The sequence below is a fragment of the Centruroides sculpturatus genome, unplaced genomic scaffold (genome assembly GCF_000671375.1).
Source record: "Centruroides sculpturatus isolate CEXI.00-Female unplaced genomic scaffold, Cexi_2.0 scaffold382, whole genome shotgun sequence".
Taxonomy (NCBI): Eukaryota; Metazoa; Arthropoda; class Arachnida; order Scorpiones; family Buthidae; genus Centruroides; species Centruroides sculpturatus.
In genome coordinates this window covers 82,244-99,170 of record NW_019384562.1, presented here as the reverse complement: position 1 = coordinate 99,170, position 16,927 = coordinate 82,244, and the positions used below count along the sequence as shown (strand labels likewise).

The 16,927-nt window shown below is 29.2% G+C and overlaps 1 protein-coding gene across 3 annotated transcripts in view; it reads right to left on the bottom strand.

Moving 5' to 3' along the window:
- The window catches only part of LOC111623971 (kinesin-related protein 9-like), a 100,848-nt gene that overhangs the window by 34,054 nt on the left and 49,867 nt on the right, over positions 1-16,927 (bottom strand). For all 3 annotated transcript variants that reach the window (XM_023366713.1, XM_023366714.1, XM_023366712.1), the window contains exon 2: positions 10,893-11,049. In XM_023366713.1, the coding sequence (XP_023222481.1) occupies positions 10,893-10,976 (84 nt within the window). In that variant the 5' untranslated portion in view covers positions 10,977-11,049. The remainder of the gene's footprint in view (positions 1-10,892; positions 11,050-16,927) is intronic.

Here is a 16,927-nt window from a genome sequence, read left to right as displayed (position 1 = left end):
TACGTCGTTTGTCAAGAAAGTATATGGAAAAATAAAAATCAAGTTTAAGTCATTTTATTCGACTTTACGTTTGTCCGCCACAAATATTAAAGTCGTAACATCACTAGAAAAATGTTTAAAGCACATAAAATCATATTATAATATATACATTTACAAGTATATACTGTATTTACAGTACAGTACATGCATTCGTAAATTTAAATTACTTTTTTCTGTACTATATTAAAAACTAAAATTTATTTGTTTGTAAGCTTAAAATAGATCCTTATTAACCATATATTATTAAAAATGCATTAATAAATAAAATACAGAACGGGAATTGGTAATTTATGGTTTAGCCTAGTGGCAAGTAGATTCGGAGACAAGTAAATTCGACTTACGTCGTTTTTCGACTTAAGTCGTTCTCCTGGAACCAATTACCGACGTAAGGCGAGGTATACCTGTATACAGCATAGAATTTCTATGATATTGTTCCTTTAAAGTTGATATCAGTGTTTCTCCCTTTTAGATATATTATTATTTTTTTTAATACAGTAGTTCCTTGTTATTTTGCTCTCAGATACATCATGGTTTTCCTTGTCTTTTAAATGTAAAAGCATTTTAGTTAATTTAATAATAGATAGATACTTTGGTTCTATCATGCTTGATGACATGTTGCTTATTTAGCTTGTCTCCTTGCAAGTGCAATATAATGAGAGACTACTGTATATGTTTTTCTTTATATATATAAAATTCTTTTTCATCCCCTATTACAAGTTTTTAAAAATTTTAAAGCTTCTCAACAGTAACTTTTTCTCTTCCACAGCAATCCATACTGATGCTTCAGAGAAAAAGATAATTTGAATAGAAAACATTGTGCCAAAGCCCGAATGAATATTGAAAAGAATCTCTTATAAGAGTTCAAGATGTCTTTATTTTCAGCAGAAATACTACAAGAATTTTTATTCTACTTTGTTTACTTATGTTTATTTACTTGATAAAAAACTTAAATTTGGATGGAACCAGTAAAGATTTTTTCATTCTGGAATTTCTTGTTAAACCTCCTAACTCCTTTCCCATAAAAGTATATACAGTGGTGCCTCATATAATGAATGCTGCGAACAATGGACTTTCCGTTTGGCCGTTACTTGACTTGAGCAATGGACTGTTTGCGAACAACAGACTTTCCGCTCGGCAGTTACATGAGGCGAACAAGTGTGATTGATGTTTCCACTTTTTTGCTATTGCCAATGACAATCTGCTAATTTTATAATATATTAGTATTGTGAGATAAGCAGAGGGTTAGGAGTTAATCCCTTCTGACCACTTACGCTGCCCAAGGTTGGTAAAACCTGATCTCGCGGTTGTATGATGGCTAGGAGGGCAAAAAGTGAGTGGGGAGTGTGTCGGTAAGCCGGCAGGTACAATAATAGACAACAGGTTTAACAAAATAAAAAAGCATTTATTATTATATTAAAGCTAAGAGACATGAGACTATAACAATACATAGGCTAAATGCAGTTAAATAAGTTCACATTAAATAAGAGTAACAGCTTTAACAGCTATTCTGAGAGAGAAGGTTCACAATGCTCGAAAATACAAATACCTCTACAGGCTATAACGAATATGCATTCATTGAATGGGCCATATGAATTGTAGTTGGTGCAGGAACTGTAGAATGGCGATGGAAGTTCAAAATTGTCTTGTCGTATGGCAATGTCCTTACGGTCGCTATGTCCGGAGTATGGAGACAAGATGCACACAGTAATAAGTATAACTTCCTTTGGTCACCTGGAGCTTCTGGGGGCGCAGGCTTTTATACGTTTTTCGTGGGAAAGGAGTCACGTGATTGACTTCTGTTGACACTAATGGTGCATTCCGATCAGTTAAGTGTCAACTTTCCCACCTAAGTGTGAAAACAATCGGTGACCTCCGATTACTTCTCACCAAGAGTGGTTTTTTCATCGGAGTTGTTTACAAAGATTTTTTCCGACATCTGCGAAAAAAATCTCGGATTTCACAGTATTATTAGAATATATTATTAGTATATCTGAAATACAGAGCTCCCGTTGGGATTCAGCTTGCTCCCTTGTTTATTACGTACATCACCTCAGTGCAGGGTATTTACATTTATTCAAGTGTTGTGCAAATAATGGCTTCTAAAAAAACAGAAAGGTTATTTCAATTGAAACAAAGCAAGAAATCACCAGGAGTGAAAGTTGACAAAAACTTCCTTGTCAAATGAGGAGAGGTTTAACAGTTTACCAACACTCATTATTCAAACAAAGCTGAGGCCAGCAGGATCAATGATCTCTACAATGACACCTTTGCCCGACAGGTGTTGAAGAAGAGAGAGAAACAGACCACCTTGGACATGCTTTTCAAGAAGCCAGCTGCCAAAAAACAAAGAATGGAACAAGAGGAGTTGACCCTGCAAGCTCCCGTAGCTCTCCTGAATCTGACTCCGATTAAAAAACAATAAAAAGAGACCTGCTGCAATGTGTAAAAAGTCTGTATCTGTATGAATGTATGAAGAAAGTGTTCCTCCTCCTCCTCACAACATCTGACTACCTGGCATAATTGGTAACTGCTCCATTTTCATTTTCATTTTATTTATTTTTTTTTTTATGGTACAGTACGGTTATTTTATGCTGTGGAACAAATTATATGTTTTAACATTATTTCTATGGGAAAATGTGTTTTGTATAATGGACTTGGACCTGGAATGGATTAAGTACATTATACAAGGCACCACTGTATAACACTTTAGAGTGCTGTAGAAGCATCTCACAATATTTAAATTTTCATTAGCTTTCCAGATCCTGAATCTTTTAATGAAATTAAGAAAAAAAAAGGAAAAAGATATGATATGAAAGTTGCTGATACACGTTGTCACTGCCACTTCTAATTCCTGTACTTCTAAAAATAAAATCTTTGATTACAAGATTAATTGCAGTTCAACTTGTTAGGTATCTCTCCAAGAAAAATAATTTTACAATATTTGTTGCAGAGATCTGAAATTTTATTGATGTAGTGTTTGTGGTCTCAAATATACCCAATAAATAAATGAGATGTTCTTCATTTAATGTCAGTTTTCTATTTAGAAACAGTAACTGATACATATAGTTTTGAAAATGACTACATTAATGTACTTTACTACATACTTTATGGTTCTTTACTATGATGATTGTTAAAAATTTCTAAACTAGTCACAAAACTGAAGGAAGAGATAAAAGAGGGATGAAAATTTGAGGTTGGTTTCAAAATCAGCCACATTCACAGTCCTTATGTTCCAGACCCATAAAAGTTGTGCATTTATTAATCTATATTCTTCAATTATAGGTATTTAAAGTTTGTTTATTTAAAGAGGATTCATCATTAATATTAAAAATGAAGAACTCAAAATTTCTTTTCTTCATCAAATTTGTAAATCAGTTTGCCCAAGAATTTAACAAGTTTATAAATTAATCGACAAACATTGCCAAATTCAGATAATGAAAAATACTCTACTTTAGCAGTGTTTTATGAATTAATCAACCAACCATTTGATATGAGTGATTATTTCAGAGTACTTTACATCTAGATGAACCTTTAAACCGAATTGTTTTTAGCTCCATTCTATTGCATTAGAAGAGATATTAACATTTTTCTTGAGTATCATCTTGTCTCTCACTATTATTATTAAAAATATTACTTAATTTGGAAATTCTCTTTTATCATACTTCTGAAAAGAATCCATAATTTATATCTCTATAAATAATCAGATACAATTTTTCCTAGCTAAGTCTTAAATTAATTATAAACAAGAATTCCAAATATGTATAAAATTCCAACACCACATATGATTTTTTAATTGAAATTTCCTGTTTTATTTATCTAAGATCAAAGTTTATTTATAATTATCATTTAATGACATATAAGAGGATTTGACATATAAAATTAGTCAATAAGACTATTGATTGGTAAACATTATTTAAATTTTTAATGATTACATAGTAACTTATAATAATAGTAATAAATAAATGTAACAACAGCCTGGTACAGTTGAGCCAAATAAATCTAAAATGCATTTTAATCTTTACTATATCTGTATTTTTAAAAATATAGATATTGGAAGGGTTAAAAAACTAAGGATATTGATAAATTCTCTTGTATTATCATTTACCATGATTTGCTTTAAACTTATCTTTTCTCAAATCTTAATCATTTATTAATATTAAAAACACACACACACACACAAATATAGTATAATTAAAAAGTAAAAAAATTTATAAAGCTATGCTGTTATACATTTTCTTCAAAATGAAGAAATCCTGGCACCATATTGTAAGAAACAGAAATCCAAACTGCTTTATCAGGTAGCCAAAAACGTTTTATTATATAAAATACATTTTTAGTTTGTTTTAGGCCAGCTTCAGCTTACATAAAACTCTTAACAATGGAATGGATTCTGAATATTATAAAAATCAATCAATGGTTTGAATTAAATTCAATATATAAATATAATTATTTAAAAGTAATGTCTGAAATTGAACAATTGCATTCAAACATACCTAAAACATAATAATGGAACAATTGTATAACATTAATTTAAAATAGAAATTCAACATGAAATTAATCTAAAACAAAAATAACAATGTTAAGTTTCAAGTGATTTCTAGTCATCCTTTTGGGAAACATCCAAAAAATTTATCAAATTAAAACTTATGTGAAGAGGAACACTATGATACCACTTTCAAGTTGGGGAACAAAAGGGAACAGGTTGAAATCATACTTTTTCACTCCCCATGGATTGCTTGATTTTTGTACAAGTTTTTACATATAATAAATTGATAGTAAAGACAACAAGTATCACTTTTCAGATAAATTTTATTTTTCTTACTGTAAACATTGACTCTACCTTACAACAGCAGCACACTGCAATTGCAGACATGTTTTAAATTTTAAAAGGACAGGAGTAGCAGTTAATGATGAAATAAGTTCTTAAGAACATCAACTCATCTACATTTGTTAGTAATTTGTATAACAGTAAGTGTAATGTATGCCATAAAAATACATTTTTTTTATTTTAAGTTAAAAGTATGGTTTGGACCTTTTCTCCCTACTTTCTGACTTTTGTTCTGGTAGTGTTTGTTCCTCTTGTTGTAAGCTTTAATTTGATATGTAGTTTTGGCATTCATCAAGGAACCAGAAATTATCCCAAACCTAACAATGTCCTTTTTACTTCTTTTTCCAACTCACAATGAAATGGTATTTTAAGACAACAGACTGTAATAAAATGGATATAATAATAGTCTGCTGTCTTAAAATACCACTTCATTATGAGTTGAAAAAAGAAATAAAACAAAGACACAGTTCCAACAAAAGGAAGAATTGTAATTTACATTAAATATTTTAAATAAGATAAACACTTTATGATACCATAATCTTAGAAGTACTACCTGACAACAGGCAAGTATGAAAATTAAATGCTTTGAAACAGGATTTGAAATTTAAACTGTAGTATATTTTCCAAACATTTTTCCATGAACTTTATTAAGTGAATTGCACATTTCAAACATGCCTTATTTGCTAACTTCTAAGTTAGTGTTTTTTTTTTTTTCCTGTCATATTTTAACATACCTAACCATAACACACACATTTTCTTATGACTTAAACTCCTACATTTTTTTTCCTTTCTAATTTGCTTTATATGTTAAAAAATGATATTTTTTCAGGATTGTCTAAAATCTAAATTAACCTTTCAACAGTGGAATAGTCAGGTACGGCACTATCCCAAAGTAGTGGAGAATAAATGTGGGTAATTTTTAAAGTATTTTTCCATGCATTTTTTTCTTATTACCATTTTGAAAAAAGATTTTGTAAACTGTTATGTCTAGTAAAGAAAAGTGTTTTTTTTTTTTATTGTTACATAATTCATTTTTTGTGTGAATTTTTCTTGCAGTAGTTTTTGGCAATACCCCAAAAGATTTTAACGGATATATCCATCCCTCACCACTGCCAAATGATCATCCTGGATGGATATATTCGTCCCTCACTGTTGAGTGGTTAAGACATGATGAACATTGGATTTTCTTAAACAGAACAACAAAATTTAGATTATTATAAGCACAAGTTATTTCCAGATTACATTCTTAACTTTTATTCACAAGTAGACAATATAATAAAAAAAAAACTAAATTTCATAAGAAAACACTTTTGCCTTTTAAAAGGGACTTCATTCACAAATGAATTTTAAAACTTTTATGATTATCAAATATAATTAAATATTAATTTGAATATGTTCATAAGACATTTTTGATAAAACTATTTTAAACAAAATTAAAATTAACATTAGATTGATAATATATCTTCTTTAACATCACAATTTACAAAATAATATTTTTTTCTTTTATTAAGATGTATACAGAAACAAGAATTAACTCAAAAAAATAAATAAAACTGCTTGGTTTGGAAATTTGGAAACCAAAGAACTATTTAATAATAAACATTTTTGGTCTGAAAATGGCTTGAAGTAAGGCTGAACACATTTCATAATAAAATTTTGTGGTTTAACTGATATAATAATAAATTGGCATTATAACAATAATAAATCACAGGACAAAAACAAGTAGTTTTTTCTCATGATTTAGTGCCAATCTTAGTCTTATAAATAATAGGAAAATGTTTTAAGTTAACTTTACTTTCAATGAATTAACTCAAAATGCATTTCCATATTTTGGAAATTTTCTATGATAGAATATTAATGACTATGCTTATTGATGTTTCATACACAGGATGATTATAAACTATTGTTGAGATTCCTGTGTCCTATAAATTTCCAACGAAAAACAACAAATCTACAGAATATGCATAAATACATACAATATATGAAAAGTGTAACTCAAAAAAGTTTTATTTCATAACACTGTATTTGTCACACATTATGTCTGGACGATGATATGGTGTCTTACTTCAAAAAGTGACTGTTCAAAAGAAAGTCTGTTATACCAATACAATATTGTTACAGAACTCAGTATAGTGTAGGTCCATCTTCAGATAACACTATCTGACATTGGTTAAAGCAATTCCAAGAGACCAGTAGTTTCATAGCCAAAAAAGGAGCAGAAAAATTAAGCAATTCACAGAAAGATATTGATTGAATCCAGAATGTGTTTTCTCAAAGCCCACAAAAATCAACTAGACAAGTTTCTTATATTCAGAGATGGAGATTTAGTTTTTTTTACACATTATAATGGCAGAGGATAAGGATGATCTAGAATACGACATGAAAAATGAGAGGAATATTTTAAAGGAGGTTTATACATAAACATGAGTAAAACAAAATATTTATACATAAAAGGGGCTAAAACACATGGAACTGGAAGAAGGAAAAAAATTAAGGGATGTGAACATTACAATTATCTTGGAATTAAAATTCATCAAGATGGAAGAGATACATTAGAAATTAATACAAGATTAGTACAAGGTAAGAGAGCAGTTAAAAGATTAAATGGAATATGGTGGAGTGGTAGATCAAGAAAAGAAAAAAAAAAGAATATATAATGCTATTGTTAAAAGCAGGATTGGAAAATTTGTTTTTTTTTAAATAAAACAATAATACACGTTTCATTTAGAAACCTTTGTTTTTTTTTATTTTAAAACAGTTTTATATTACATTATAAAATAATGTTTTAAAACAATGTTTTAAATTAAAAAAAATAATGTTATATTACATAAATTTAGCAAATAAACTTTTTCTGACTTGTGAGCTGAACGTGAGTGTGGGAATGAGAAATTTTTATCAATCTCATGGGCCATGAAAGCACGTGACACGAGACTTTTATCACTAAGAGGAGATTTCCTGACAGCACATACCAGTTAATACTGTTAGCAATACAGCTAATGTATTGTAAAATTACTTGGATGGAAAAAGACATTATCATCATTGTTACTTGTTAAGTAAAAATGAGTGCAGGAAGAAGGCTTGATAATATCTGGAACCAGTACAAACTAATTTCTGGAAATCCAGGAAAACCGGCATGCAAGATGCAATAAAAAATATGTAGGAAAGAAATGGTTGGATTAGTCGCTAGTATGAAAAAACATATTGAAAATAACCACCTACAAGATGATTTACAGGAATTGCAACAGCTGGGTATTTTGAACCATTATAAGTTTTAAAATTTTCTATAGCTTGCTATAAAGTTTTACCTGGGTCATAACTCAATTTGTATCTATATAGATATTCTTTAGTTCTTCCCCTGAGTTATCTCCATAGCATTACGAAAAAACGATCCTTTTCCAAAAATGTATGGGCTAATACATATATATTCTTATCTATGATCTATGAAAATTTTATTATTTACTTTTGCAACGAGAGTTTTTTATAACATTTTATTAATTAGCATATTAATTGCCTTGTTGTTTTTTATGAGAGTTTTTTTAATCAAAGTAATTAAATTGTTCTAAACTTTTACCATTCTTACCATGTAAATGTCCTGGGAAAGCAGTTCTCAATGTCAACTGGTTTGTAAACAATATAGACCGTATGTGTAAATTTTCACGCCTGTCAAATGAAAGAATAACAATCTCTGCAGCTATATTTATCAAATACAGTAAAAGCATTTTTTAGTTATTTTAAATTTTTCGTATAGTTTTTCTACAAAAGCATGTTTTTTACATCTAATGATATTACTACTTTTATAGTGTTCAAAATGACTTGCAACAACTTGGGATCACTGGAGTCATGCAAACAGCCAAAGACAGATTTAATATAGCTATCACAGACTATCACCTTTTAGCAAATCTTCTGGACCAAGATACCAGAGTGCAAAGCTCACAGACAGTATGAAAGATGCTGCACTTACTCTATGCCATGCTTACTATCCAGATGCTATGACTTCAGTTTTAAAATACTTGGCAAAAACTAGCCCATTTCTGCAACACATGTTTGCAGAGTCTGTGTTAACTAATATCACTCATCTTACATGGTGGCAGTCACTACGTGACAGAATTGATAAACCTGTTTTAAAATTAGTTACACAGCTGCACACAGCAGTGGCTTCTTCAGCAGGAATTGAGAGAATTTTCTCTACCTATGGACTTGTTCATTCAAAACTTAGAAATTGATTTGGACAGGAAAAGGCAGTAAAGCTTGTTAAAGTTTTCAAGCACTAAAACAAACACTACCAAGCATTGTACTATACATTTCTGAAAATAAGAAATTCTTCAAGCTGCAGAAGCTACTGCTGTCAATCCTGTTTTGGTGTTTGTACATGCAAATCTTAAAAATGCCATTGCATAAAGAAACATTTAAAAATGCTATATTTTATATTAAATAAAACATTCCGTACATTCTTGAGTCTTGTTTTGTTTTTTTCTTTTTCTATTTTACTAGATCAATTACTATTTCCAAAAAAACCATGTTTTAAATCTGATGACTATGTTTTAAAACATGTTCTAATAAATGTTTTTTAAAACATTTTTTTAAAATCATGCCAACCCTGGTTAAAAGCATTCTGTTATACAGGGCAAAGGCATGGAGAATGACTGGGAAAAAACAAGAAAAAAGTAACAATGGTTGAAATGGATGCATTGTGCAGAATCTCAAAAAGAGAAAGAATAACTAATGAGAGAATCAAAGACCTAATGGGATTGAAGAAGACGTTTTGGAAGAAATAAAGAGGAAATAATTTATTTGGTTTGGACATGTGAAAAGAATGAGTGACAAGACTCCTGAAAATGTCAATGGAATACAATCCACAAAAAAGGAGAAAGAGAAGAAGACCCAGACAAACTTGGTACGATAAATCACCAAACAATCGCCTAAATATTGGGCTATAATAAGGCTAATTAAATGATTGGTATAAAGTAATTTGACACTAGAGGTAGGCGTTAGGCACCATCTCTTAAGTAAATTAACAATCATTTAATTAGCCTTATTATAGCCCGATATTTAGGTGATCATTTGGTGATTTATTGTATACTACTAGGGCTTTGAGATGTTATTATTTAAACTTGGTACGACGAAGTAAAGTTAGCATGTAGTGAAAAAGGAATTAAACAGGAATGGTGTATGGATAGAGAGAGATGGAGAGGGTTCCTGGAGATCAGAAGATGTCAGACACTATAAACCAAATATAGATAGGCAGAACATTTTACACATTAGGAAAAATAAATTGCCACAACTGTAGAATATGCTAAAAAGAAAATCCTCATATCATTTAAGTAACTGGCACACAAAAACTGCTTTATCATGTTTAGAAGTTTCAAGGCCCTTCATCTTTATAGAAAATGGAAGATCAGTTGGAAGATCATCAGCCAAATATGGTATTCCAGAAAGATGGTACTGTATAATGCCACATTCAGTTCTTACAGTCAGAGAATTTCTTAACATACATTTTTCTGGGTACTGGATTGGGTTTGGTGACTGGATTCGGCAGTTTTCATGCTTATCCAATATCACGTCACTTAATTTCTTCTTGCAGAATACACAAAAGATACTGTTTACAAGATCCCTGTAACTTTCTTCAATAAACTTAAGCTCAAAATTATTGCTTCAATAGAGAGTTACAAATGCTAGAGAACACAAGAAGAAAAACTGATCATCACTAAGAAATTGTACATGCTATGAAAGGCATGCATGTTGAAGTTCATTTAGCACTCTGTAGTACTGATTATATATGTAATAGAACTTTTTAAGTTATACTTTATTCTGCTAGTAGTTTTATTTTGTTGTTTTCAGTTGGAAGCTCTGACAATAAATAAATAAATATGAATAATTTAGAATCAGCCCATGCTTCCAAAATGAAAAAGTAATAATAATAAAACTGTTCAAGAATATCTAATCATATTTACAAAAATCTACTCTAAAATTTAATCAACAGTTTTATATCACAAATTTAATATTTAATATATTTAAAAAATTTTACCTGGGTAGAATCAGAATGATTTGAAACAACTAGTGAAGTCGGTCCATCTTCACAACCATTCGTTTCAATATTATGTTGTTCCATTTTCTTATGTTTAAATACTTTCTTATGATTTTTAAAAGAAGTGAGTTTTGTCTGTCTTCTCTTTCTGCTATTACTAAAACAAAAAATAGAAAAAAATTATGTTTAGTATAAATTTATATTGCTAAAAATCAAACTCCCAACACTAAGGAGAAATTGTACTAAATGAACAAAAATTACATAGAATATTTACTCTCTTACATTGATACCAATTTCAAGGTCACAACTCAGAAGATGCAAGAGTGCAACAGTGAATGCAAATTAGAAGTTTCCATGAGACTCATGTTGGGTTGTTTAGAAGCATTAGTGTCACTGAAAAGCTGTGGTGACATTAGCTACAATATACAGAATGCCTCAAGGGCAACAATAAACTGCATATCAGCAATTAACTCAGTTTAAACAATAAACAAGGCTTTTGAGAAGATAATTTTTATTTTGTGAGACCATGAAAAGAATAGGTTACCATGCACTAGAAAATGTGGATCTGGTCTCTCAAAAGAAGATTGACACATACACAGAATGTCCCCAATGAATCAGAGAATCTGTGGTGGAAGTCTGAACAGCAATGGCACCTGGTGTCACAACAACTGTTCAAAATAATCTATTGTAAAATGACCTCCAATTCAGGTTGTCATGTAATGTATATCAACTCATTCCTGCCCATTGTGAGATACATCTTCAATGGTGTCACCCAGGAGTCCATTGGAGGACAGTAGAATTCTGTGTATTTACAGATGAGAACCATTTCTGCCCTCAATACCAGTGATGGATGTTCTCTAGCCTCCTCTTGATCCATGTACAGTAGAGCGTCGATTACCTGAAAGAATTCCAGTTGGCAAATTTAAATTTTCGCCAGTGCTGTGGCGCTGCAATCTTTGGCTATGTCTTGGGCTACTCAAATATTTCACGTTTTTGATACTAAATTAACTTCTGAAGTATAATTTTTTATTGTTTTTATATTTTTCAATATATTTTATTTTCTTTGTACAAAATAAAAAAATAATTCTTAACGATATAATAGTCGCAAATCACACCTAAATTCAAAATTTCCAGCAAATAAAAGTAAAAAATTTTGAATTTAGGTGTGATTTGTGAATATTATAGTTCCAGTTTATGGTGAGGTTGTATTTATTTTGATACAATAGTCTTCATTAGGCTTAACATTGACGAAAATTCAACGCAAAGCAACATGCAACAGAGAAAAATTTCAACACGGGATAGGTTAATATATTTTTTCGTACATAATCAGTTATCCGAAATATCGATTTTCCGAACAACCCCAGTCCCCAATTGATTCGGATAATCAACGCTCTACTGTACATCTGTTGGCAAGCAATATCAATCATCAACATAATGGTCTAAACTCAGGCATTATAGTTTAGGGAGAGATTTCTTATGATAACAGAATTCTCCTAATAGTTATCCAAATACCATGATGGCAAACTTTTACATCAGAATGGTGAATGAGCCCATTGTTCTGCTTTCAATTCATGAACTGTATTGAAGTGGATCTGTTTCAACAGACCCACAAACCACAGCTATAACCCAATATGCTTTGCGATGTCAATGTGTTATCCTGACCAGCAAGATTGCCAGATCTTTCATCAATAAAGCATGTAAGGAACATAACTGGACAATGGTTCTGTGCTCATCCACAACCAGGAACAACCATTGACAATCTGACTGTACAAGTGTAGAAGGCATGTAACACCATTCAACAGAATGACATTCAACACCTTTACAATCAAATGCATTCACTATGCAATGACTACAGCGAGTACAGAAATGAACATTCAACCTTCAATCTCTATCACTTAGAAGTGAATAAAATACACAATAACCATACAGTAGTGACTAAAATCCAGCAAAAGCTCACTTTGCTCAAATGAAATTTTATTTTAGTAAAGTGAGCTTTTGCTGGATTTTACAGGTTACTATGTACTTATTCAACTTTCATGTTGTGGTGTTCCATGCACATGTTGAGTTGCACTCTCAAAACTCAATGTAATAAGTCATAATAAGTAATGTAAATTTTATGTACAATTTTCATTTACTTAGTATAACTCTTCCTTGGTGTTGGGATTTCCATTTCTAGCAGTATATTTTAAAAAAGAAATAAAAATTAATATAATTTTACAAATTTTTGGACTATTTATTCTGAACTAATACAACAATATTATATTTCTTTAAAGTTCAATAACATCACAAAAATAATTATTATTGCTTCATGTTCCTTAGAGATTACATTAGTATTTACATAACATATGAATACCTAACTATGAGTATAATATATATCTGTGACAATGTTTCATAATAAACTTTTTAGTTTTCATTATATTCTTAATAAAATTGTTTAAGAAATCATATTCAAACCACACTTGCAATTTAGAGTATAGAAAACTTTTAATAATATATACAAAAATATCTTAGAAATGATTAAATTCATAGATTTAAAATATACAGTCTGTAATACTTTTATTAACTAATTAAAACAGAATTACTGCATATTACAGAAAAACATGAAGTTAATGAAAACATTTAACAAAGAATTGTTTTAAATTCCTATAGTAGTAGCAAAATATCTATTAAACAAAATGTGTTATTTTATTGTTTAAAAAATTTTGTCTAAAAAATCTGGAATAATAAACAGCTCCCTGAAATTTTATTTATTGCTTTCAATTATTTTAGTTATTTTAATAACAGAGAAGCTTATATTAGAATAGATAAGTGGCATCAAAATTAATAGTAGTGATATCGATAATAATAATAATGCTTATTATCATCACTTTAATATAAAATATCTTATTTATCCACTGATTAAAATAATATATATTATTATGCTGTATAATTGGACTGCAATTTTCAAATTGCAGACCTATAGATTCCCACTGTTGCCATCTGTCTTTTATTCCTTAATCTCAAAAACAAAGTTAGATAGATAAAAATCAAGACCAGATGGGAAACACTTGGGGGCAAGAGACTCCAATTAACTATATATAGTGAAACCTGCTAATGTGACTACTTGACACTGGTGGTAACATTAACAGGTTTCACTGTACAAACTTTTGATCCAGGTCAGAAGTCACATGATTTTTTAAATTAAAACATGATTAAAAACAGCAGCTTAGCATTGTGATAAGGTCACAGTAAGTAATTTCAGTTTGTAGTTTATGTTTTATCATAAGCATATAAATTATTTATATAGTTGGTCTGACTGTTTAAAAAGCTAGTTGTAACATGAATTTCACACTGACAAAGCAAACTGTTACATATACTGTATATCAGGTGTGGCCAAACTTTTATCCCTTAGGGGCTACTTTTTTGGTAAAATATAGTCTGCGGGCAACTATGAATATGGGCAAACAATTTTANACTAATATATATATATATATATATATAGTACATGCATATGTATTGTATATAAATATTTTGAAAATAGATTCCAATGAAAAGCAATTACAAATTAACAAAAAATAACACACACAACATAATTAACACAACTGAAAGATGATATATCTGAATTAATTATAAAAAGTTAAAGTTCAAATAACAAGAGAATAAAATTATCCATTGTTTGTTTGTAACCAAGAAGAAATGTGATGCACATTGTTTTTGAAAGTCACAAAAAGTGTATTGATGCATAAAATTTAACACTATTTATGGAAAGTTAAAAAATAATAACTTTCTTAAAATTAATCTTTTATCAAATTACATAAAAACAATATCAATAATATAGTTAGGTGTATTTGTATAAAGCAATATAGTTAGGTTTATTTGTATAAAGTAATGCAATACTTGGGAAGTCTGCTGAGGAGATGCCTCCTGAGAGAACTTTCTATGGGAAATTGGTCTCTATTTAGGTGTTAATAACATGAAGAAAATCTGGAAAACTCCACATGGCTAGCCTGTTGACAAGACATGAACCCTTGACCAACTACCAGTGTTCAGTGGTTTTATCAACCTAGCAACTGGTGAGCCCAATATAATTAGACTTAAATTCATTTAAAAATTTTTTTAAAACTTGTATTATTTTTTGAACTCTTTCTGTATCCTGGAGACGACTGCTTAAAACAATCAAAAACATTTGTTTTTCATTAAATTTACATTAAATTACATTTTTATGCTGCAATTTTGATTTTTTGATGGTATTTTCCCCATAGTGAGATCACACATGAAAAATAACAAACAATTAAAAAATTTGTATACAATTATTCAATAGTGGAATGATTAGCATAAGTGCATAAATTATTTCCTAAAATGCAATAAATGATTTTTATTCATTGGGGACTGAATCTTAATTTTTTTTTTAAATTAACTGTCAGATGTTAATTTAAATTCCAGATACTGCTTTGCAATGATAAAAGTATAAAATAAATAAATTGGCTTTTATTATTCTTTATTTTTTTAAATTGATAAAAATTATTATTGGTTCACTTCCTAATTGCAAAAGATTTCACATAGAATGACCTCCTTTAAAAATCTGATTGTATTATTTTTCAACAGCTAGATTTTCTTAAAGAAAAAGAAGAAAATTGCATTGTAGTAATCAAAACTTGCAAAGATTTACATTCAATATGATAAAAAATGCAGAAGAAACTTAAATTTTTATGTTAAATGGAAAAACCTGACTTAAAAATAAGTCTGGAAAATTTTTAAACTTAATAAATCCTTTTTTTTCAAACATTCTAAACATAAGAGAAATCTCAAGAGTCCATGCTTTATCTAAACAATCTGAAATCATTGCTTCTATGTATATTATTGGTAGTTTAAGATTGTGTAAGATGGACTTTTATAGTAGTCTAGATCCTAGAAGTTTGTATAGTGTAATGATGTCTCTATCACGTGATATTTATTGTACTTACCTTGTTCAATAAATATCATACGATATCATAATACATGATCATAACTAGTACTAGATTCTGAGTGCTGGAACAAGATAAAGAATTGATAAGTATACACATGTTTGTGCATGTCTGACACTCCAGCCAGAAGCCTCAGTTGACTATGACTAAAACTGACACTGTTATATATTTCAACAATAGACTGAGATAAGAGATAACACATTTTGTTTATCATCTAACATTTCCTTTTGTTTGAAGAAAGTTCTCTCAATTTATTCGTGTCCAAAAGAGGTAAAACAAAAATTCCTTAATTTGATCTAGTCTATAGCCTTCTATAGTTTCTTTTCACAATTCATTATTAATTAATGCACTATTTATTTCTTAATAATGAATTGATACAGAAGTTTTGAAACTTTTTAATCCCTTAATTACATTTTTATGTATTTTTCTTTCAAAGTTTATCTATTCCTTATTCTGTTAGTCCATATACAATTTTTTCTTTATAAGAATTTCAATGAGTCATCTGATTTCTTATTATATTTAGACTTCATAAATTTAAAACATGACATTTGTAATTATTATTATGAAGAGTTACAAACAAACAAAACAGCAAAAAAGTCTATCTATTAAACAGACTGAAAACATCTCATTTTTAATCTTTAGGATACATCAAAACAGATCTAAAATTTGAATAAAGAGCATTCCAAACAAATTTATTGAGGGGAAAAAATCAAATAAACATTATGAACTAAATAAAATAACTGGATAATTGCAATGAATTATTACAAGTAAATAAATAAACAGGTTTTATTTATTTATTTGCAATAGCTCAAATTATCAGGAATATAACATTTCTCATGTATGTCTCCATTGTAGAAAAGAAAAATTTAAACAAAAGATAAAAAACGTAAATGCTAAAGATGCAGATTTTCTTTCTACATCTTGGAATTTGCATTAATTTATTCTTCATAGCCTTATTAAAGCCAATCATTTATTTAATTTTATTTTATTTTCACTAAAGAAATATTTTAAATATTTATTTGTAATAATTCATTGTAAGTATCTAGTAACTTAAAAAATAAATAAATAAATAAATGTTATAAATATAAAAAA